Genomic DNA, 23,429 nt, shown 5'->3' on the forward strand with positions numbered 1-23,429 from the left:
CCTGAGGGTCCCACTGCTGGCAAGATCCCCGCGGATGGTGACGCTGCCGGAACCCTGCTTCGCGAACCCCCGATCCGAGGCGAGAGGCTGGACGGAGGACCTAACAGGAGAGAGTGTGGCTGCAGAGAGCAGTGACAGAGAGGGGGTGGCTGGGAGGAGGCGGAGAAGGAGGCGGGGGCCGGCTGGTGCACTCCAATGCTGCTGGAAGGCAGGGGATGTCTTAGGAAGGGTAGCACCAGGGTCCGCCGATGCTTGAAAAAGCTCTCCCTCCCTGCGCCGTGGCTGAGCGGGGACTCACAGCTGGAGGGGGATTTGCGTCCCTCATCCCAGAATTGAAGGTTCGCACCCAAGAGGAGGGTTTCCAACTGCTCCTCACTGCCTGGCTCTTCCTGGTGAGCAAGGGGCTGAAGGGTCACGGCCAGTCTGCCGTCTGTGACGCCCCCACCCCGTCCTGTCGACCGATCCTGCCCCTGGACGCCTCTCTCTGACCTAAGGTGTCGGCTCAGCCACCCCCTCGCCATCCTCAGCAAAACATGAGATGGAATGAAAAAGCCAGTTCAGACCTGTGCTCTTAGGAGCTAGCCAGGGAAAGGAGGGAATGCCATGAGTCCGAAAGGCCACAGGACCTGGGGAACCCTAGGCCTGTTACCCGCTCTGTGTCTCTGGGTGTGAGCGTCCATGTCTGTGAGCCTCAGTGTCCTCATCTGTAAAATGGGCATGGATTCCAGGGCAGCACGGACGACAGAACACGAAGAGCTCAAGACTGTGCCTGGCGCAGAATCAGCGGCGAACAAAGCTCGGATCCCATCGTCCCTCTCTCACTGGCAAAGGCTTGTGATCAGGACGAATTTCCAGCACACCCCAAAGTGGAGGCCCATGACGACGCCTTCCTGTGTACGGATCACCCGGTGTCTACGGTGTTTCAGTGCTCCCAGCTGGAGGCCAACAGGGCAGCGGAGGGGAGGGCACCCTTTCTTGTCTGTGGGACAAAGTGGCTGTGGAAATCCCGCCTCCCGGAAACCTATTCAGAGGCAGGTGAGACGTGCATCCGGCCAGCTCTGTCCCCGTGGCCCTGACTGTGCCGAGGCGCTGGCCCGGCGAGGTCTGGGCGGAGCAGCGGGCCCCGGGTTCAGACGGCACGTGTACATCAGACACTCACTCTTCTGGGACAGAAACGCGACGTGAAGCCACTGAAATGCCACTGGAATAAGCCGTACCCTCACAGTCAGGAGCTGTGCCCGGCCCCGCCACGCCCTGCGCTTCCAAATCCAGCCAGCTGGGGGCGCTCGCTTGTAGAAGGCCCCCGAAGCAAAGCCCTCACCTATCCCTCCCTTTCGGAGCACCTGCCACATAACCTCTTGAAGAGAGAACTCAGTAGTAACACGGCCTGGAAGAGGACGGTTCCAGCACCTTCTCTGAGCCACACCAGCTGGACGCATCACCTCAAGTCTCCCTGTTCTGCCTCCCGCCCCCTCCCTGTCCCTTCCAGGTCACCCCATGGCCGTGCTGCTTCCAGCACTGAGCACGGTGCTGAGCACAGAGTCGGCACCCACCGTATGCCCTTGGAGACGAATCAAGTCTCAGCTGTGAATGAGGCCAGTCCCCCAACCACGCCACACCTAGGAAGTTTCAAGAAACGTCTCCAGGTAGCGGCTCTGCTCTCCTGCAGGCCCCGCACAGATGACCCTCACGGTCATGAGCAATCATACTAAAAAGCAACAGCTAAGAACCAGAGCCATTTTGAAGCAAATGCTGCACTCGGCCTGCCGGCCAGCGAACACGTGGCTTCCCCATCATCCCACCGCTCGATCCGATCCAGTCCAACCCCTGTCCACGTCCTCTCCACTAGTCCTCCTAATTGTTTCTAGAAACTTCCACCGTCTCCTACCCTGACTCAGCCCCCAGTCCTCTTACAGAAACCCCATCCCACCCCCACCCCGGCCTCCCCGTCTCTGGGAGACACCCCGCCAGCCCTGGGCGCCACACGTCGGGCATCTTTCTGAAACACAGATTTGCTACGACTGTTAAACCCTCCCTGGGGACCCATGTCAGGCCAGACTTCCAAGGCTCACACCCCCCTCTTACCATCGCCCCACCACCCACACAACCATGTGCTGTGCCCAGCTGTAGCAAACGCTCTCCGTGCTTAACTCTTCGGCCTCTGCCCGAGCTGCTCCCTGCCCCTGGACAGATCACCGCCTCCACGTCCCCAGCCCGTCATCCTTCAGGCCTCGGCACAAACGCTGCCTTTCCTAGACGTTCCCCTGGTGCCTTGTGTTCAGGTGGCCTCTGCCGGGAGCCAGGGCTCCTGCCCCAGCCGCTAGGTCACTCTCCCTGCCAGGACTGGGACTGCCCGGGGGCACAAGGACCAGGCCTGTCCTGTCACGGCTGCCCTCCCAGCCCATGTGCCATGCACAGACACGGTCAAATGACGAATGCATGTGCAGGGAGGCAGAACACGCTGCCCCGAAATATACTACTTTGGCATGAGGATTATTTTGAGCCCAAGGCAACTGAGAAGAAACACAAACATAAGAAAAGCTCTCCGCCCTCACCCTATTTGCCTCCAAGCCGTACATAAATTTGTCAGGGTGCCCTTCCTCCCCTCTCCACCAGGACGGACCAAATTAATCACTGGAGACAACCCTAGACCTTTATCAGCCTTAAGACAGCATCAGAGGATGTGATGTAACAAACCTCAATAAAACTAGCCCTTATCAACCATTAGCTCCCCCATACGTTTACCTGCCTTCCCACGATTTGCTGCCCTAGAAACTCAAAGTCCTCTCGCTTTGTCTGGTCACCTCTCTACAAATGTCCTTTTCTCCTGTCGGGATGTTACACAAGCCTGAGTTCTAACCGTCCCTCTGAGCTACTCATCACGCACGGGTGCAACACACATGTTAATAAACTTGTGGTTTTTCTCTCTCTTGTTAATTTGTCTTTGGTCGGTCTAATTCGCAGGGCCCGGACCGGCAACTCTAAGATGGCTGCAGGACAAGGGTTCTTCATTTCTCCCCTACGCACGAAGGAACTATCACTCTGACCCTTACAACAGCCTGGAACGGCAGTCTTATTACCCGATTTGAGGATGAAGCAATGGCGTCTCAGAGAAGCTAAAACGACTGTCCAGAGTCACACAGCTTAGTAAACGCCCCAGCTGGGAAGCGAACCCACACCTCTGTCTGGCTCCAAAGGCCATTCCTCTATTCTGTGCTGCTGGGCAGATTCTAGGTTTATCTGTGCCCCTGTCCGCATCTTCTCTGACACACTGAAAACTCCAGCCTCAATCCAACCTGCTGCCTCTGTGCATCCTGCCGGAACCAGGACCCTGCGTTCCAGATACGACGGCCTTGAGAACAAGGAAGAGGAAGGGAAACCTCTTGACCCCGAGCACCCCACGCCCAGGGGGTTCCCAGCCTCCACCTCGAGCACATCGGTCTGTGCCGTCCCACATGCTGCGCTCCTCAGAGCAGTGGTGAACCACGCCCCGGGACGGGGGCAGCACCAGCTTCACTGTGTTAGGCTCTCCGGCAGCACCAATCTGCTGAAAAGGCAGACAACCCAGGGTGCTATGCGGTAGAAAGCCACCCCCAGCTGAAGGGTGCTGAATTCACCACCAACAGCTTCTTCTGCATAAAAAAAAAAAAAAAAAAAAAAAAAAAAAAGGCAAGAAATGTACAGCCACATTCCTGAAGGCAAGTAAGAGAAAAGCAAAAGAGAGATCAACGGGAGACAGTTTTCCATTTAGGCCCTGTCGCAGGAACGCTGAAAGTCACCGGTGGGTGATTCGTTAAACCACCAAAAGAAACCGCCATCGATCAGGGAACGATGCTTAAGACGATTCGAGAGCTGGGTCCCCGCGTCTGCCAATCCTAATTGCAGGGTGGGTTTTTGGAGCCTCACTGAATGGCAATCTCCCTAAATGTGCCCTCATTCTCTGCAGGGGGAGGAGAGAGCATTGTAATGGGGAGATGAGCAGGGAAGAGAGCCTGGTGCCAGCTGAAAGGGCCCAGCCTTTCTATACAGTTTTTATGCCCGTGCGTATTTGTTTGTGCACTAGCCACCGCGGCTCAGAGGCATGGGGAGAGGCATTTGCACATTAAAATGCTTCTCTGCGTTTATATGCTAAAATCCCATCCACCGTGCCACCTGCATAATAACCACCAAGTGGCCTGCTCTGTAAGGGGGCCGGCTTCCAGGATACGCACAGGCATGGCATTGTTGAGGGTGTTGTTGTAGACGCAGGCACGCAGGGAATAATCGAGCATGCAATTCTCAAACAGCTGCAGAGCTTCTGTCACTTTCTCGTGGAAGTCATCAGCAGATTTATTCGAACTTGCAAAGTAGAGATAGTCGGAGTACAACCTGTGAATAAAATAAACGGAGACTTTCACCACCCGGGACTGTGAAATCACGCGACGCGGGTGACGATGGAAATCGACGTGCAATGACATTACCTCGTCTCGTTCATTAGGACCCTGCCATTTCTCTTGGTTCCCCTGCAGATGAGCCCCCTCCCTACTTCCTCCCACACCTCCCCACCCCTCACCGGGCCACCCCCGCTCTCCTGGATTCGGACATGTCTACACTGGCCCCCCGACCAACCCCCGGTACTTCTTAAATCCTATCCAGCCACTTCAGCACGCAGCTGTTTTCACTGCAACGGTGAGCTTAGAAACACCAGATTGTGAAAACTGTACGACGGCGAAGATGGGCCACGAAAATGTTATGCTCCTTCCGGTTTCTCTCTCCTCCATCAGAGGCAACAATAACCAGCACAGCTGTTGCTCCTACAATCTGATAGTTTCTCATGAGATTCCTGGCCCATTCCACAGACGTTCCAAACATTAAAAAACAACAACAACAACAACAAATTATGAAATGTATCTTTCTAGATTGGTACGGACCTATTTTTTAACACGACATAAAAACACCCCTACATCTGCGTGCAGTCACCCTGTAAACCTGTTCACACGGACCCCACCACATGTATGTGGCCGTGTTTTCCTTGGAGAACTGACGGTGTCACTCCTGGACCCAATTTCCCCGGGTTCCCCTAAACCTTCCCAACTGGGCCTCAGCGTGTAGACTTCCACGTCCACCTCTGCACTGCCCCAAGTGCGCAGGAATCCTGCCAGGTCGGTTCAGCCAGAATCCCCCGCCCTGCGATATCTGATCACCCTCAATATTTGGTGGGCTCCTGGTCCCCCGCCATCTCCCAGGGGATGTCTCATCGCCCCACTGGGCCTTCAGCAGGAATCCTGCTAGGTCGATTTAGCCAGAACTCAGACCGACCTTAGCCTGGTGTGTCCTCTTAGTAATTTCCAACCCACGGACCCCCACTACTCCTTGGCTGTGAGTCCCCACTTTTCCTTGCTGTATCTGGAATTGAGGCCAGTCTTTGTGCCCTACACAAAACCCCACGCAGGGTCCTGACACCCACTGGAGTGGGTCCTGAGTGAAACCTGCCTTACCAGCCTTGACCAAGCTCCAGGATAAGGGTTTGCGTGCTCCTTCCTTTCTCTCTCTCTTCCTCCCTCCCTCTTTCCTTCCTTCCTTCCTTCGTTTCTTCCTTCCCTCCTTCCTTCCTTCCCTTCTCTCTTCCTTCCTTCCCTCCTGCCCTCCATCCTTTCTTCCCTCCCTCTTTCCTTCCTTCCTTCCTTCCGCTTTCTTCCCTCCCTCCCTTCTTCCTTCCTTCCCCTCACTCCTCCTTCCTTCCCCTCACTCTTCCTTCCTTCCTTCCCTCCCTCCCTTCCTTCCTCTTTCTGTCTTTCTTTCTTTCAATAAATCCTCTGTGAATATATTTTACCAGACTCTCAGCATTACAGATAGATTTTGTTAAGCAAGGGCTACTTGTTTTCTTACATGAGACAGACAATCAGAAAGGGTGAATTATGACAACAGTATCATGAACACGGCTCTCACTCAAGCCCTCCTGCCCAGTTTCTCCGGGGGTCCAACCTGTGAGTCCTGCTCCCCAGAGGTGACCTCTCTTACCAGGGGCTGAAAGAGCCTTCCAGAAATTTTCTGTGCCCACTGAAGCAGGTAGGGACATATTTTCTATTTTCACAACCATGGATGGTACCAGATCAGATCCGGTGGAATCAGATCACGTGCCTGTCATCGCGGCACATCGCCCACCTCCCGGTTGGGGGGTGGGGGGCTCTGAGCACCCACGAGCGCAGGGGCGATGGGGGACCGCACCCTAACATAAACGTCATCCCACTGCCACCCAGTAACTTTTTTCTTTGCCGCAACTTCTGAGCTGTGAGTTCCCACACCTTTTCCTGCTTTCCGCTTGCAAAGTCTTCATCTTCTTTTGTGTTTCAGAGATCCCTTCTTCATTCCTGCCTGGTGCGTTTCCAATGCCCACCCCCCAAGCAACCTCCCTGCTTCGCCCTTCACTCGCACACCACCCCCCCCCCCGCCTGTGGGGAAACGGGGCTGACACAGGTCGGCCCCCTGGCTCCAAGGACTCAGGTTCTCTCTCCCGTTAACGCCTTACTTTCCACCCTCCAACCTCTCCGACGTGGCTTCCCTCATTCCAGCAAGGGTGAGGGCGACTCAGTGAATCTGACAAGGACACGTGTCCTGCCAACGCACACCCCCACCCCGCGACGCGCCCCTGACACCCACACTCAACCACGCCCACCGGGGCGGAAACCACAGGGCCCCCATTGCAGGGGCCGGCCGCAAACGCTCCCCCCCCCCGGCACCCCTCCCCTCTAACTGCAGTCAAGGTTGGATGCACATGTGTTGACCGCAAGAGCATGGCTTCTTGGGGACCAGCTCTCCTCGGGCACTGGGCACGGTGCCTGTGACACGGCCCATTAGAATTCATCCACAGCCAGTGTCCACAGAGGACATCTCTGAGAAGTCCTGAGATGACTGGGATCTGCCCACCGATTGCCTGGCGTCTACACACACTCTGGAAAGGGAGAGTTTTGTAGACCTCGGCCTGCTCGCTCCAACTCTCCAGAAGGCCCTGTTTCCAGACTAGTCATTAGAGATGCTCAGGGACTAGTGAGTACATTCTCCCCCAGATCTGTGCCCACCCGAGCACATGTCCCAGGATGACACTCCATCTGCCGGTCACAGCGTCCCCAACAGCAGCTGTTCGTCGCGGCACCCGTCCCTGCAGGCCAGTCGTAGTATAACCTAGAGGCTGATGGGTAAGTGTCTACATCGGATTTGCACGGACCTCAAAGAGCAGTCGACCTGTACGTGCCAACGCGTTCCCTGTGGCCATGGGTCTGGTGGGGGTGTCCTTCCTGGCTCACACACTTGTCGGTCCTGCCGTATCACGGCCCAGCCCAAGAAACCACGTCCGTGAAAAGTAACAGACACCTTTCAAACTCTCATCAAAATCTGCATATGATGGGAAATCTGAATTCCAGAGTTCCTACCATGGACTCCTACAGGACTATCCAAATCCTTCTACAAACCCAACCACTGGGTCAAGCTTTCCATACTGAGAATTGATTTTGTGGTAGTACCATTCCTCGTAGACACTTTGGCTCATAAATAAAACAAGAGTCCAGGGGCGCCCGGGGGGCTCCGTCGGGTTGAGCGTCCGACTTCGGCTCAGGTCATGATCTCACGGTTCGTGAGTTCGAGCCCCGCACTGGGGTCTGTGCTGGCAGCTCAGAGCCTGGAGCCCGCTTTGGATTCTGTGTCTCCCTCTCTCTCTGCCCCTCCCCAGCTCGCACAGTCTCTGTCTCTCTCTCTCTCTCCTTCAAACAAACAAACAAACAAAACCATTAAAAATAAGTAAGTAAAACAAGAATTTTAAACACAAAGCAACTTCATGAAGAATCTGCTGATTCCACAACAACTCTTTAGAGATCAAGAAGTAATCCCAGGGCATAAACTGGGACCTGTCCGAGGTGCCAACCAGGCCAGCCCAGCCCTGCTACGGGGCGGGGGCGGGGGACAGTGAGGGAGGATAGGACGACTGATTTTCATCTATTTGAGGGGAGGTGAAATGAACTCAGGACCCCATCTTCTGTGACTCAAGTTCACAGCCGGGCCGGGCCCACTTCCTCAGCAGAGTCTCTAGAGGGGGTGTCTCTGGCCCCTCAGTCCCCCCGGGAACCTGGACCTGCCCACAGAATGTGCGGGGGGCTCTGGGATCCCCTCGAGCCCACACGCTTGCCGGGAGGCGTACGAGTAACGATACATCCCTCACACTCCACTGTGTCACCAACAGCTGAGCAGAGACTTCACTCTTCACAATGAATGGCCACCTCTCCTGTCTGGATTCTACAGATCCTCCCAAAATGTGGCCCCAGCACCTATGAATGGGATCTTATTTGGAAACAGGGTCTTTGCAGATGAACTTATGTCGAATGAAGATCTTGAGACGCGATCATCCTGGATGGACGGTGGGTTGTAAATCCAATGACTGGTGTCCTTACAAAGGCGACAGAGACACGGGGGGGGGGGGGAGAAGGCCACGTGAAGACACGGGAGGAGACGCATGCAGGTGCTACCCCCCAATTCCCAGGAAGACTGAGGAGTTTTCTGCCTACACCTCTCTCCTACCTACCCTGAGACCGCGGGAGAGTCCTGAGTGTACAGATGGATGAGAGCCACACGGTTCGCTTCCCTACAGAGATGTAAGCAAGAGGGCAAAGGAAAAGCATGAGCTCTAACTTTCAGGGGAGCCCTATCTGGATCCCCCGAAGAATCAGGCTCGTGCTTCCTAAGAATGTCAGCAATGATCAGTGCTATGATTTCCCCCACAGCCACTCTCTGGGGGAAAAGGGCCAGGCAGTGACCATGCACGAGTGAAAGCCACTTGGATGGGTTAAAGCCATTCAGAAAATGTTGAGAAGGGCAGCAAATGTAGCAAGACTAAGTATCCAAGGGCTGGAGCGGACATTCTCACGTAACAATAGATAAACCTAAACATCCACACTTTGGTCTTTAAAATCAACTGTACAGGGGGCACCTGGGTGGCTCAGTCAGTGACTCGACCGACTTCCGCCTAGGTCATGATCTCACCATTCCCGAGTTCAAGCCCTGCATTGGGCTCTGTGCTGACAGCTCAGAGCCTGCAGCCTGTTTCAGATTCTCTGTCTTCCTCTGTCTCGGCCCCTCCCCTGCTAGTGCTCTGTCTCTCTGTCTCCCTCTCTCTCTCTCAAAAATAAAGAAACATTAAAAAAAAATTTTAAAACAACTGTACAATGATGAAGCAGGGGAGAGAGGCCAACAGGGTAAACACACAATAGGTTTAGCTGACATAAACTCATAACGAATCATCACAGAATTGCATGGACACTGATGCAAACCACAGGATGCATTAATAAAGGTATGGCACTAAAAATGTGGGAGGGTGTCACTCTGCACCAGCCTGGCCAGTTGGGATCCCAAAGGATGCTTGCTTTCAGGGCTGGGTGGCAAACGGTGAGGGGGAAGGAGCTGTTCCATCTGAAGAAGCAAGACTTAGCAGGAAGGACAACAGCTTCAATGGCTGAAAGGCCGTCCAGAGCGGGAAGGAAACCTGAACTGCACTCCTGGAGGGCAGACTGCCCAGGGGGTAGAAGGTTCAGGAACCAGCTTGAGACAAGGGGGAGGTCTCCAGCTGGGGCAGTCCAGCAGGAAGCGAGTGGCCCCAGCAGCAGGAACAGTCACGGCTGGCGGGGCCGAGGGCTCCGCGGCTGAGAGCCAGCTGCCCCGACACCCAGCCAGCCCCCTTGCATTGCAGGGGCCGCCAAGCCCCCTTCTGCTGAACCATCTAATTTTCTTACTCTTAAACCATCCCAAACAGATGGGTGTTACATTTGGCCAGGACCGTTTCCAACAGCAATTCCAAATATAAGTCCAAATACATTCCAGGCCTTCTGTGCTATGGTTATTTTAGAAGGCTGCTGGGGCGGCCCCGTGACGGGGGGCCGGCTCTCCTGGAAGTGCGCTCGGCTCCTGCCTGTGTGGTGCGGGGGTCCCGGGACCCAGCACGGCCGCGAGGGGGAGTGGGAGAGAATGTATGCGTGGGGGGTGGCTCCCCGAACCTAGTGCCTCTGGACGGGACTACATCTCTCCCTCTCGTGGGGGCAGAGGAATGGCCACCAAGGCCATCACTGAAGGCCCTGCCGTGTAAAACCTGGACGGTTATGCCCAGGCCAATGCTGGATTCCTTCAACGACACCGAGCAGAGGTGGGTGGACAGATCGGCACAAAAACAGGGGCAGCCACTACTCCGTGGGCCGCTCCCACAGGCCGGGCTCCCGGGTGCTGTGGGCGTCAGCTCCCACGGTCCTCACGGCTTCCATCCCTGACGCGGCTGCCCTCAGCAGGCCCTGCGCCACGCACTGCACACGTTTTCTCATTCCGCGTTCACAGCCCGTCCCCCCGAGCCCCCCCTCCCGGCCTGAGCCACAGGCAGAGCGTTGTCACCCTGTCTTACGAGGAGAAGGCTGGCCTTCGGACAGGTCACACGGCCCCAGGGCCTTTGCGGCTGGGGCCCAAACGAACCCAGGTCTGCCTGGGCCCAGACAGAGCCCCCTGATCCCACAGGCCTCGGCCCATGGCCCGAGTTTAGGAGCCAATCCACCGGGGCGGGGGGAGGGCCAGCCATCGGAGCCGATGGGTTCTGGGGTCCGTTTTGACGTTTGTGTTGTTTTAGGTGCCCGGTGACTGCAAAGCAGGAGTTAATTCCGTTACAGAACTACTTAAGCTCCTGGAAACAGAAAAGCAAATGTGACGTGTAACACAGCAGCCAACACACACTCAGGACAAAGATGAGCTTCGCTGTGACCATCGGGAAAAGCGAGTTTGCGGAGCGTCGCCTTGGGCATCATTCGGCAGCAACGACAAACAGGTGTTCAGGTGTTCGTTACGACGTCAGAGCTCGGGGCGCCTGGGCGGCTCGGTCAGTTGAGCGTCCGACCCTTGATTTCAGCTCAGGTCATGAGCTCACGGTTTGGGAGATCGAACCCCGAGTCGGGCTCTGGGCTGAGAGCCCCACTCTCTGCCCCTCCACCGCGCTTCTGCATGCACGCGCGCTCTCTCTCGAAATAAACAAACATTGAAAACAACAATTTCAGAGCGCACGGAGTGATCTTTCGCCACTTGCATGAGCCGATGGTCATCGGCTGCTTGGCCTTAGTGGGTTTGGTGCTCACCGCCCTTTGTAAATGGAGACGTAATCCACGTCCTAACAACCCAGTAGTTCTTGGCACGCACACGACGCTGCGCCCATGCTGCCACCATCCACTTCCAGAAGGTTTTCGCCGCCCCCAGCAAGTCCCTGCTGCTTTTAACCCGTCCGTTCCCGGAGAGGCTCACGTCAGAAGTCACGGACATCCCCGGGGCCCCAAGGCACGCGACACTTCATCGGCTAGGTCTCGAGAGCCTGAGCCGTGCTGTCGGTCCCCGTCGAAGCGTCACGCTTCGGCCGTCTCAGAGGGCTGGGCTCTGGGAAGAGACCGGGGGCGGCTGCTGGGATGGTGGGCGGCCGGGGGCGGCTGCCAGCTCCTGGGCTGGCTCACCGCCTGCAGGCCGTGCCGGCCCCGATTTTGCCGCGTTCCCAGAGCGCCCGCCAGCCGGCTTCTCAGGGACCCGCAGGTGAACGTCCCATTTCCTCCACCAGGACCCCCCCGGGAGGTGGGCACATAACACTCTTGTCTTCTGCTTCACCCAACCCCCACCCCGGGCCTGCAGCCACCCAGAGGGGGATGACGAAAATGAAAAACCGAGAACCCCGTCACTGTTCTCCATCTGCTGGCGTCCAGATGCAAATCGCTGATCGATAACTTCCTGACCTCCGATACTGTGCCGTCAATAATGATCATGCGTATTTTTCCTACAAAGAAATAAAGGCCATTTGATGTGGCTGGGAAGCAGGCCCTTCCGTGTCGCCGAATCATGGGCTGTGCATTTCTCACCTCGAGGAACAATGAAGCAGGAGTGGCCGGGCCAGCTCGTTTGGAGAACATGTCGAGAGTCACCTTAGGGCCATACACATGGGTGACACGGATGAGGCTCATTTTCTGCCAGAGGAGAACATCCACGTTTGGGCCCGAACGTGTCCACATGGATGCAAAATCTCCAGTTCCCTGAGGTCATTTGGGCCTGTCTTCTCTTCCCCTCGGGCACGAGTAGGGTTCTGGGTCCAGAGCAGCCAGGCCTGGGTCCGTGGTAAATGCTCACGGAACAAAAGGCAGGACCTCGCAGAGGCAATACCAAACGTGCCTTTCATCTAATTGCTCAGCATGGTTGACAAAGCACTTGGACACAGTTTGCCAGTGACCCTGATCGTGGGTATCTGCTGGCAAGAAAGAAAAGAACGCGCAGTGGATCACTGGGCTGCCCCTGATTAAAGCAGTAGCGAAGCCAGGCCTGAATCCCAGGCTGGGGGACCCCCACCGCAGGGCGTGGCCACCGCCCCCCAGGGCTGGCCCGTGTGTGACAGGCGCCGTCTCCCCCTCCCCGCTTCAACTCGCCAGCCTCACTAATCCGAGGTCCCCGGACTGACCTGGCGGTCCAGAGGGGACTCGCCACCACCCCACCCCCATCCATCCTGGCCTGATGTGGGCACACGTCTCGCCTCGCAGCCTCTGCGGACTGGCTACAACGGGGCCCTTCTCCCCGGTGGCTCTCGCCCTCTGCAAACAACCCGTGTGGGAGCACGCAGGGCTGCCCACGCCTCTGTAAACATTTCCCAAAAACATAAACAGTGTCAAACACACAAGGAATTTTCAGCACGATGGTTTTTCTCTCACCGGTAACAAGACGGGGGCCTTCGCCAGGCGGTCAGTCCCGAACGGCCTTCAGAGCACCTTCACAAAGGCCCGAGCTGTCCTGGCCTGGGCCCGGCCGGCCCTCCCTCCCCACCGTGACATCCCCGGCCAACCCCCTCGGCCTCGAGTGGCTCACAGCTCAGCCCTACAAAAGTGAGCCCATGCCACATTTAGGGCTCACGAAAGGCAGGCCGAAACACCCCACAGACAGGTTCTGAGAAGCGAAATGCCTGAATCCGCCAGGAAATTAACAGGCCACTGGGAGACACTGCACTACAATCCTCCTCGAGACTCCCACTGATTTCTTCATCCCCCAGAGTCTCAAAGACAAAGGCAAGAGTGCAGGCCGGAGGGAGGAAGAGGGCGTACCATCGATCTGCGGCTCTGAGGCCGCTGTCACGACCTCTCCGCTCCGACGGCCTCCCCCCCCCACCCCCAGTCCCATCTCTTGCCCACAGGGGAGTCCTCCTCATTTCCCCTTAAGATAATCGACGTTAATAACTGATCCATCAGCGCTGGGCGACAGCCTGCTTTTCAATCCCCGTGCAGACGTGTTACGCAGAAAATACCACACATGACGCCAAAGCGCCAGCTCCCCGCTCCGGCCCGAGGACGTGTCTGTGGCACTAAGTCAGCGCTCCCAGGGACCTAGGGAAGTGGAACTGTTTGCGGGACATCTGAGCGGCGAGAGAAAGTCTCGTCTCAGGTCAAAAAGGGTGCCGGCAATCCCGCAGCGGCGGTCGGCACAGCTTCCTGCTAATCTGAGCTCCATGTCGCCCTGGGATCGGCATCATAATCTCTCTGACGTGGGGTCCATGCCCTGAAGGCACCCATCAAAGACAGGGGACCTTACTGCTTCCAGAGCTTTGCAAAAGTGGGGAGTCACCCTGCTGATGGCTCACAGCCCAGTCCCGTCCAGGAAAGGCCCCGCCCCACCCATGGTTACGCTTCCCCAGCACGGACAGGGGACAGCGGCTGGTGGCCGGGAGAGGCCTCGCTGGGGACAACTCTGAAGGGCCGTCCAAGCCACGGAGCTCGTGGTGGGGTCAGGGAGACCTCTGTGTGACTGCATCATGGCCCCAACCTCCGCTCTGCCTGTCTCCCCCCACCGCCGCCTCCCCCCCCCCCCCCGCCACCGGCTTGTCCCACAACGGGCCCCGTAAACCTCCTGCGTGCTCACTGCCGTCTCCAAGTTAAATCTGCATCCCAAGGACCAGCCTATGATAGGGAAGAAAGCCTGATTCCTCAAACCAACAGGGGCTCAAATCCAGCCTGGCCACACTACTAACCAGTTGACGGCGAACCCAGTAATGCAGCCCCACTGAGCCCACACACCTACTTGCCAAGCTCGAATGAGGCAATGCCTGAAAAGGGCTTAGCAGGTAGCCCAGACTGAGTACGTGCTCAGTTAACGCTTTGGTCACTCAATTGAGGGCTGTCCCCGGCCCTTGCACTGGACATAGACTCCACGAAGGCAGACAAGGAGGACTTTGTTCTCTAACGTATGCCTGTTCAGGGAGTAAATGAGTGCTCAGTCTGGTCGTTGTCATTAGTTGCTACTACTGTGACCTAACAATAATAGCTAATAATTCCATAATATTTTGTATTTATCCAGCCCTGTTTAAATACGTTACATCTATTAAGTCATTCTCACAACCCTAGAGATAGGACTATTTTCCCCCATTTCACCGATAAGGAAATGAGACACAGAGAGGTCAAGTAACCTGCTCAAAGCCACACAGCCGGTGAGTGGCAGAGCTGGGGTTCCGATTCAGACTATCTGGTCCCCCAGAGCTATGACTCTACAAGGCGACCCTGGTTTGCCACTCACCGCTCACACATCCTACCACCCGCTTTGCTGGGAGTAAGATCCATGAAACCAGCATTCCTGCCCCAAGGCTTAGCATCGCTCATTACTCTGTCCTAATGATCAACTGCATGTAAATGGATGCATTTCATTAAGTGTTTCATTCCTTCCCTTCCTAGGGCATCGTCCTAAATAGATTCATTATTGACCCACACTAGTGGGCTGTTTAAAAATCAGTTTAGGGGGGCCTGGTGGCCCAGTGGGTTAAGCGTCCGACTCTTGATCTCCACTCAGGTCACGATCTCACGCCTCATGAGTTCGAGCCCCGTGTTGGGCTCTATGCTGACAGCACACAGAACCTCCTTGGGATTCTCTCTCTCCCTCTCTTCCAGCCCCTCCCATACACACGCACTCGCTCACTCTCTCTCTCTCAAAATAAACAAACTTTACAAAATCAATTTATACAAGCAGATGAAGAAAACAATGCCCCAGGTTCCCAGGCTCATGGTGCCTGGGTCAAAATCAAGTTCTCACTGTTAGCGGAGCTCTCCTTCCTGTTTGACTCGTCATCATAAAACAGGAAAACCAAGCATCCCCGTGGGGGTCGTTGCTGCACCCCGCATTAAAACTACATACAGAACGAAACCCAAAACAGAGACGTGGTAAAGTCCTTGACAGATGCTGTGTGACCCTACCCTCCAAGTGTCCCCTGAGTGAACTACGTCCGAGGGGCCAGCACCTTCCAGCCATTCTGCACATGTAACGGAGGCTGTCTCCAAAAGATGAGGCAAACTCCACCGACCTCTTGCACATGAAGAGGCAGGAGGCTAACGTGAGAGGCAGTGAAAAGAACGGTCTTTTCCACTTTAGCGTCAGATTAAATGAAGAAAATTCTGCTTTTTAATTAAGTAGGCCAATGTGGCCTAGAAATGCTTCACTTTTTTAAACCGTCACTATCTCTTACACAGAGAAACTTGCGACATGACGCCTGGCTGGCCCTTCTGGCCGCAAGCACCAGCCTACCCACTTTCCGCTATTCCTCTGTTCTCCTCCAGAAGGGGAGAAATGGGCTAACTTACCATTTACATCTTTCTCTGGAAACTTAAACGTGATTGATTTGATGCTACCTGCAGTTCCAGTATTTTTAAACCCTCTACCTTGGATCAATTCTAGAAATAACGGCTAAATGTGACTCTGAAACTAGAAATAAAATCCACCCCTGCCCCCCGCCAATTTGTAGATGGAAAGAAAAGTTTAGCCTAATCCCACTGGCAGCAGGCAACCGCGGAACGTCCCCACGGAAGAGCGAGGTCGCGGGACGACCCAAGTGGGCTATTGGCCCGGGGCCCGGTTAGACTACAGGGAACAGGGCTCCAAGGGTGTGTTTCCTCGAGCGACCTGAACATTGAGTATCTATCATCCTTTCTGGCTGGGATGGCGAACGAGCCAGCCACTTAGGATAGGCCAAGAGCCACGGGTTTAAAAAAAGAAGAAATCCCTACTGTTGCATATTTTTTATAAATGCTTAAAAAGCAGCAAAACAGCTGTTGCTGTCAGTAGCCCACACAGAAAAGGTGCAGATGAACACACACTCCGCTGTGCGTGGGGGGGGCTCTGCCTCTGGACGGGGTATCACACCGGCAGCTTCTCTGCTGTTGGCTGCACGGCTGGGACCCAGGTCTCTGGGAGGATCAGACAGGGAAATGGAGGGCAGGTGTGCAGGGCAAAAATCCCTGTTCCTTGGCATTCAGAGCATGTAACCTCCTCCCTTCGAGTGTGGCCCGGACCTTGTAACTTGCTTCTAACCGACAGAGTATGTAAAGGTGATGGATGGACAGTCTAGCGATCAGATTATAAAAGACAGTGACTTCCGACTTGCTGCTTGACTCTCCCCTTGCTGGCTTTGATGAAGAAAGCAGCCCTGTTGGCAAGATCCAGCAGCAAGGCCTTGAGGGAAGCTTCTAGCCAGCAAAGAACGGACGCCCTCCCTCCAACAGCCCCTGAATCTGCCAACAACCGTGAGAGCTTGGAAGCAGAGCCTTCCCCGGTCAAGCCTTTGGATGAGACCCCACCATGGTCAAGCCCTGACTGTGGCCTTGAGAGCGAGCCCAAAGGAGAGGATGCAGTAAACCGGGTCAGGTTCTGACCCACAGAGACTGTGCAATAGTAAGTGTGTGGTGTTCTAAGCTGCTGACTTTGGGGGTGAACTGTTATACGGCAGTCGATGCCGAATGCAGCAGGCGATTCAGTGACGGGGTTAGCCTCCTGATGCAGGCTGCCATGGCGGCATCGGGCCGTTCCCTCCTCGGCAGCCACCACGACATCCGCCACGAGAGAGGCAAGGCCTCACTTCTCCAAAAAAGTGCCAGCCCCCAGAGGGTAGGCACTGGATGGACCTTCATCTTTCACAGATATGTATATGCTCAGCCCCCAGCACCATGCCCAACATGTGGTCAGGGTTCGAGAAAGGACCAAATGGACCAACTCTTTCTGTTGAGGACCAGAAAGGCAAGAGTATTCACAATAAACAGAGTATTTGGGAGAGGGGAGGGGAGGGGAGGGGAGGGGAGAGGAGAGGAGGGGAGAGAGGAGGCAAAACCTGGGACTACTTGAAATGGCCGTCTCGTGGCCCGTAAGTCTTGTAAAGGCAGGCCGACTTTTGGCTGGGTCTAGAGGCAAGTTGGGCAGGTCCTGCTTTGGCTCAGCTGTCTGAATCTAGGCAGCACCATGGCCCTCCCCACTGAGAGGCTCGCCTTATGGCACTTGTGTCCTCAGAGGTACAATCGAGAACTGCAGGAAGAAAGGGACGTGTTTAGGAAAGGTGATTCCACCCTCCCAACAAGAGAACCTGTGGTCTTTACCTTTGCTCTCACTGTTCTCCCTGCTCGCAAGGCTTCTTCCTCTCAACCACACTCCACCTCTGTCGACTTGCCAAACTCCTACTCAGCCTTCAAAACCCAGCCTGGCTTCAGCTCCTCCAGAGAAACGTTTCTAGACCTCCCCACTAGGAGCTCATTCCCTCTTCTGGGTCACTTCTCAGCCTCTCTCTTGCTCTGAAGTCACAGACCTTAACAACCACAGTCATGCCTGTCCTGCAACCAGCCGTGGGCTCCCATGCCCGGGGCCCAGGACGGGGCAGGCACACGCTGAACGAGACCAGACCCACACCACACCAGTCCCCATCCCTCTATGCCCAGGGAGTGACACGATGTCGCAGCGCTCACTCCCGTGGCCCCTGAGCCTGAGACACAGCGTGACCTCCCTCAGAATGAGGAACTAGGGAGAGTGACAGGAAGACATTCGGTGCACAGGAAGCATACTCTTGAGAGAATGTTCCAGCCTTGGGAGCTGCGGCTGGAGGCGGTCTGGGGGAGGAGGGCAGAGCAGCTGTGAAAACACCTCAGTGGGCGGTGAGGGGTCACTCAGTCATGGAGCCTTTCCTCCCGAGGCTGACAGTTACATAATCATGTCTACACGAGCGCACCTCCGGTTTGTGTCAACCGCTCTCCGGCTGGGGAGGACGCTGGGCAGCCCACTCCCTGAGCAGAAGGGCCGATCCCTGCCTCCCAACTGTGGGAACCAGCAGGTAGGATGTGGCGAGCTGCTCCGAGGTCAGCGGCCGCCTCGGAACCAGACAGGGTGGCTTCCTGAGGAGAAGGACAGAACCAGAGTGGCGGCATCCGGGGCACAAAGATGTGCCTCGTGATGCAGCACGAGGAGGGCCTGCCGCAGCGCAGACAGAGGGGGACAAGCCAGCGCTCCTCTGACCAGGCCACGGTCAGAGCTGCAGGGGCCGTTTCGAGAGCTCCGCCAAAGGGACACAGAGATAAATGCAGGGAGTGACCAGGCAGGACTTTAAGGCAAGTCTTCCTGGGGGCGAGAATGTGAAACAAAAGCAGCAGGTGTAAGACTGGATGTGAATTCGGTTGTGTACATACACACACACACATCTGCCTAGGTAAGCTGGTGGGAGACTATTGCTGCTTTTTATAACAGTTTTCCTTTATAGCTTTCCAGTGTATTTCCTAAAATTTCCACAACAAGCACATCTTATTGCTATCCCTGGCAAGGACACGAGGCCCCGGATGCATGCCATCCAAGAAACATATTAGGGGGATATTAGTTTCTACCGCAACCTGTGGGCCCGTGACTGCGGGAGTTTTATTCTTTGGGATTTCTGAAAGCTCCAAGTCTGAAATCCTGGCTTCAGCAGGGCGGGTTCCCGCTGGGGGTGCTGAGTGAGGGGCTGTGCCAGACCCGTCGCCAGCTGCTGGCGGTGGTCGGCAATCCTAGGTGCTCCCGGGCCTGCGGACGCGTCACTCCAGTCTCCGCCTCTGCCATCACGTGGTGTCCTCCCTGTCCCTGTGTCCAAATTTCCTCTTCTCACAAGGGTATCAGCCACCGGATTAGGGGCCACCCGAGTCCAATAGAACCTCATTTTAACTCGAGTCCAGCCGCAAAGGCCCTGTTTTCAAGCAAGGTCACCCTCAGACGTATGGGGGCGGTTAGAACTTCAGCACCTGCTTGGGAGAGGCATAACCCCGCCCATAACAAGAGACGCGGAGCCCAAAGAAAAGCGAGACACCGAAGGCCCTGGCTGTTGTCTTCCAATGTGGCAGGCGCTGCCATGTGGGGAGAATGACACTTGGTCTGTGTGACTCTGTGGGGAAGTAGATCCAAAGTGCGGATACTCCTACAAGACAGATCCGGCTTCACAAGAGGAAGAATAGTCTCACGGAGCTGGACTGGTCATCACAGGGCTCGGGGACTCCCACTCCAGGATCCTGGACCAGCCTGCGGGCCCCTCGTCTCTGATGTGGTGATACTACGGGGACCGCTGGGCTAAGTGTCCCAGAAGCCCTGAGCTTCCGCCGTCCACGCAGGCTTTGGTGCGATCGGAGCATCGCCAGTGCCGGCCCAGCCCCGCCGTTCAGTATCACGCCAGCTGCGCCTCGGTCACACGGGGCGACCCCGGCTTTCTACAACAAAGCAGCCCTGCCCGTCATTTTTCTTCCTTTTGGTCTTTTGAGGAAAGCTGGAGACGGAACACTCAGTGGAGCTGACGGGGTCGTGACACAAGGAATCGCGGGAGCTAAAGCGCTCGGCAAACCCCGACGCCCCTGATTCCAAGGGGGTTTCACGTGCCCTGACGGTACCCAAGGAAGGGCCCACGTCCCCGGGCCAGAGACGGAAGGCCCAAAGACCGTGGTCAGACTGTCTAAGAAAACAATCCACAATTTGTTTAGACCCAAGGAAGACTGCACCAAGAATAACATTTACACAAGAAAGAGCAGTAACGTTGCAAGTTAAGCTTGTTTATTTAAAAAAAAAACAAAAAGAGGCAAGATCTTGCTCATGATGAGAAGGCGGGTCTTTAAAACTGCCTCTTCACCCCCAAATGCACGAAACCCAAACCGCTCACCTCTCCACGGGGTCCCTGAGCATGACAATCAGTTTTGCGTCTGGCTGAAAGGCATGGATGAAGTCCTGGGTCAGAAAGGGCGGCTCTCCATCTGTGCTGTTGTCGTAGAAGAACGTCCAGGCGTTGTTGTCCCACATGGTGGACGCGCTGGCCTCCCCTAGAAACAGAGAACGCCGCAAATGAGCGGTGCTGAGTTAGGGGCTCCCGCGGGGCAGCCTGTGCTAGGGGCCAAACTGGGCTCCGATCGATGCCTTCCCCTCAACCAGCCATGATGGGTGAGCTGGTCCACCACCACCGGCGCAAGGGACTCCAGGAAGAGTCACGACCCTCTGCCACGGCGACTTCCCCCGCTTCCCCCCAAAGGCCTCCATCTGGAAATCCAGGTGATCTAGGCACCACGGAGCATCCGCTCCCTCCCAGCTCTTCTCCAGGATGTGCCAAAAAAAACCCTCTGCCAGCATCTGGCCTCCCAATTTCACGATGTTTGACTCTGCTCACGGCACACAGCTCTGTGGCATTGGAAGGGTCCGCTGAGAATGTACTAGATCGTTTCCTTCCCCAAGTGCCAGGGATGGAAGAGTAGTTTAGGGAAACGGAGCCTCTTCAGGAAATTAGATGGCAACCAGCATCAGATTTTTTTGTTCGATCACAACGGCCGGTCCGGGGCACTCTCTGAGACCAAACGAGAGGAAGGCTTTGCGGGAAGGCTCACGGGACCTCGGTCTCAGGCGTTGTGTCCGACGGGCCCGCCACCCCATCGCCCCGCACACAGCTGGCATTCACTCAGTACTGACTGGGTAGACGGCCCGCCGGCCCGGCCCTGGTTTTACGATGGTCTGCACGGACGGAGAAGGAAACGTTCAACACGCATTCTAAAACGGGGAGGAGGCCAAGGCACGCACATTTCCGCGTCTCCCTCTCCGACACTTGAACCACTTCCCTGACGTTTTTTTTCTTTTTAGCAGAGTCTTCAGAGATTTTTTTTTTTTTTTAAATTTTTTTTTTTATTTCAACGTTTATTTATTTTTGGGACAGAGAGAGACACAGCATGAACGGGGGAGGGGCAGAGAGAGAGGGAGACACAGAATCAGAAACAGGCTCCAGGCTCCGAGCCCTCAGCCCAGAGCCTGACGCGGGGCTCGAACTCACGGACCGCGAGATCGTGACCTGGCTGAAGTCGGACGCTCAACCGACTGCGCCACCCAGGCGCCCCGAGTCTTCAGAGATTTAAGAAGAGACGCAAATCGATCCATTACATACCAATTCAATTTCCCGACATTTTACATGGGTACTTGATACATCTCAAAGTCACTTATTCAGGGAAAATCTGAGCCAAAAGACGAGTTTCTTTGATCGGGGATGAGTGCGTCACAAAGATGCGGGGAGTTGGCAGGGCCCTGGCTCTTCTAGGATGTTCAGTCACATCCAGGTGAGCATTTCTGTGCTGGTCTTTCCTCTCTTTCAAGATAATACCGTAGAATACGGGCAAGGCACGCCCGTCAGAAGTCCTTTGAACATTCTACTCACAACGAATATGAGAATATTACAACAAGGGAAGTATCTAAAACCAAAGTGGCACAAATTCGGTCAGATCTCATACATAAACCAGCTCTGCAACCAGAGAAACGTCTGTCCCTCCACCCGTCTGTCCGTCCGTCCGTCCATCCATCCATCCAGAAAACATTCATCTAGTGTCTCAAAGTGCCTGGCAGTGTGCTTGGCATTAGGGATAGAGAAAGGAAACGGGACAGACAATCCCCTGCCTTCTCCTCTCTTACAATCTAGGGGAAGACTCCATCAACAACTCCACCAACAGATCCCCAGCTGAGCACTTTTTCAGGGCAGAGCAGGGGGCCGTGACAGCAGAGGGAGGGGCCTGCCTTTCCGTGTGTCTGGAGCCCCACCCCCGCGAATCTGGTCACTGGAATCCCTTGTGACTCCAGCCATTGGCCCAGACCACTGAGGAAAGGCTCTCTCTGACCCGTGAGCAGGGGAAGCAGAACTGAATCGCATTTCAGGGCTCGCGGGAGCCAGAACGGATCTGGTCCATTCTGTCCCATGGTGCAGATGTGCCGACTAAAGCTCAGGAACGCCAAGACCGACTCGTCACACGTCTCGGAGCCGGCTGGTGGCACAGGCAGGCCTTAGCCGCCAGCTTTCCACCTGCCTCTCCACTACCCTGAAACTCATCAAACTCTGTTCTAGGTAAGTATCAGAGCAGCAAACTTTTTCCTTAATTTTCCTTTTTAAATCTGGAAGTAAAATGAGAAAACCACACTAAGGCTCTCCTTTTTCATTCATTATCTTAGGCTCTATTTCCTAGCCCTAGGATGTGTATTTTTAGCTCTTTCATAAGAACATGAGATTCTCCCAGAGGCATACGGTGTAGGAGTCACAATCAAATATTAATTAGACTTGTGAGCTGAGGTGTGTGGACCCAAGGCTGCAAGAAAACAGCTAGTAGCCAATTCGCACTACTGGGGTGGGGGGCGGGGGGGGGTGTATGATCTCATCTGGCTCTCAGAACTTGATGTGAGTTAAAAAACCATAAATAAATCAGAGCTTAGGCGTGTAAGTCTATCTCCTTGGACAGGAGAGTCAAAAGCAAGGCCATGTTTCAAATGGTTGATTACAATTCCTCTGAGTTGCTAAAAGATTCCTTGAGTTTGGAGAATCAAAATATAACACATTTAGGAATGCTAAAAAAAGAAAAAAAACAGATTGCTGCCTTAGGTAACCAATTGAAGCAAAATATGTGATTAGGTTTCTCTCTTTCAGAAGAGGTAAGTGGATAAATGTCTTCTCCTAAGCTGAATCCAATACAAAGAGCGGGTAGACAGGTTTTTTTTTTATAAAACGTTCTTGTGAATTAAAAAAAAAAGTGATTATTAATCAAACCACCTCATTGTGAATGTCTAAAGGCATTAAGTTGATAAGGGCTAGGCTTTCTCAACAGCAATCAGTCACCAACAATATGTTAGGGCTGCGTCTGCTTCAGGAAGAGACTGCGTCCCTCTCTACCGGGCCCCAGTGGCCAGGGACTACAAAAGCCACAATACTAAATCGACTCATTGGTTATCGGCGATTACGATGCCCCATCCAAACTTAGATCAGTACTAAGCGTGTGCGCTTAGTTTAAATGAAGACAAAGAAATGTCAACTTAAAAAAAAAAAAAAGACAAAAACGTTTCCGGTACACTTGAGTCCGCACAGAACTAAAAAAGCCTACTAAACGTTGCTGCTTGGGGCGCCTGGGTGGCTCAGTCGGTTAAGCGTCCGACTTCGGCTCAGGTCATGATCTGACAGTCCGTGAGTTCGAGCACCGCGTCGGGCTCTGTGCTGACAGCTCAGAGCCTGGAGCCCGTTTCAGATTCTGTGTCTCCCTCTCTCTCTCTGCCCCTCCCCTGTTCATGCTCTATCTCTCTCTGTCTCAAAAATAAATAAAAGTTAAAAA

General features: G+C 55.0%; 1 protein-coding gene across 1 annotated transcript in view; it reads right to left on the reverse strand.

The window, feature by feature from the left end:
• The window catches only part of CHST15 (carbohydrate sulfotransferase 15), a 78,476-nt gene that overhangs the window by 5,872 nt on the left and 49,175 nt on the right, over window positions 1-23,429 (reverse strand). Inside the window, exons 5-6 of the mRNA XM_047073571.1 lie at window positions 19,976-20,132; window positions 4,212-4,368 (exon numbers count right to left, since the gene is read on the reverse strand). Of these exons, the coding sequence (XP_046929527.1) occupies window positions 4,212-4,368; window positions 19,976-20,132 (314 nt within the window). The remainder of the gene's footprint in view (window positions 1-4,211; window positions 4,369-19,975; window positions 20,133-23,429) is intronic.

Source organism: Lynx rufus, unplaced genomic scaffold (assembly GCF_022079265.1).
Source record: "Lynx rufus isolate CCGP_SWC_20201006 ecotype Redwood Valley unplaced genomic scaffold, mLynRuf1.p SCAF_11, whole genome shotgun sequence".
Lineage (NCBI taxonomy): Eukaryota > Metazoa > Chordata > Mammalia > Carnivora > Felidae > Lynx > Lynx rufus.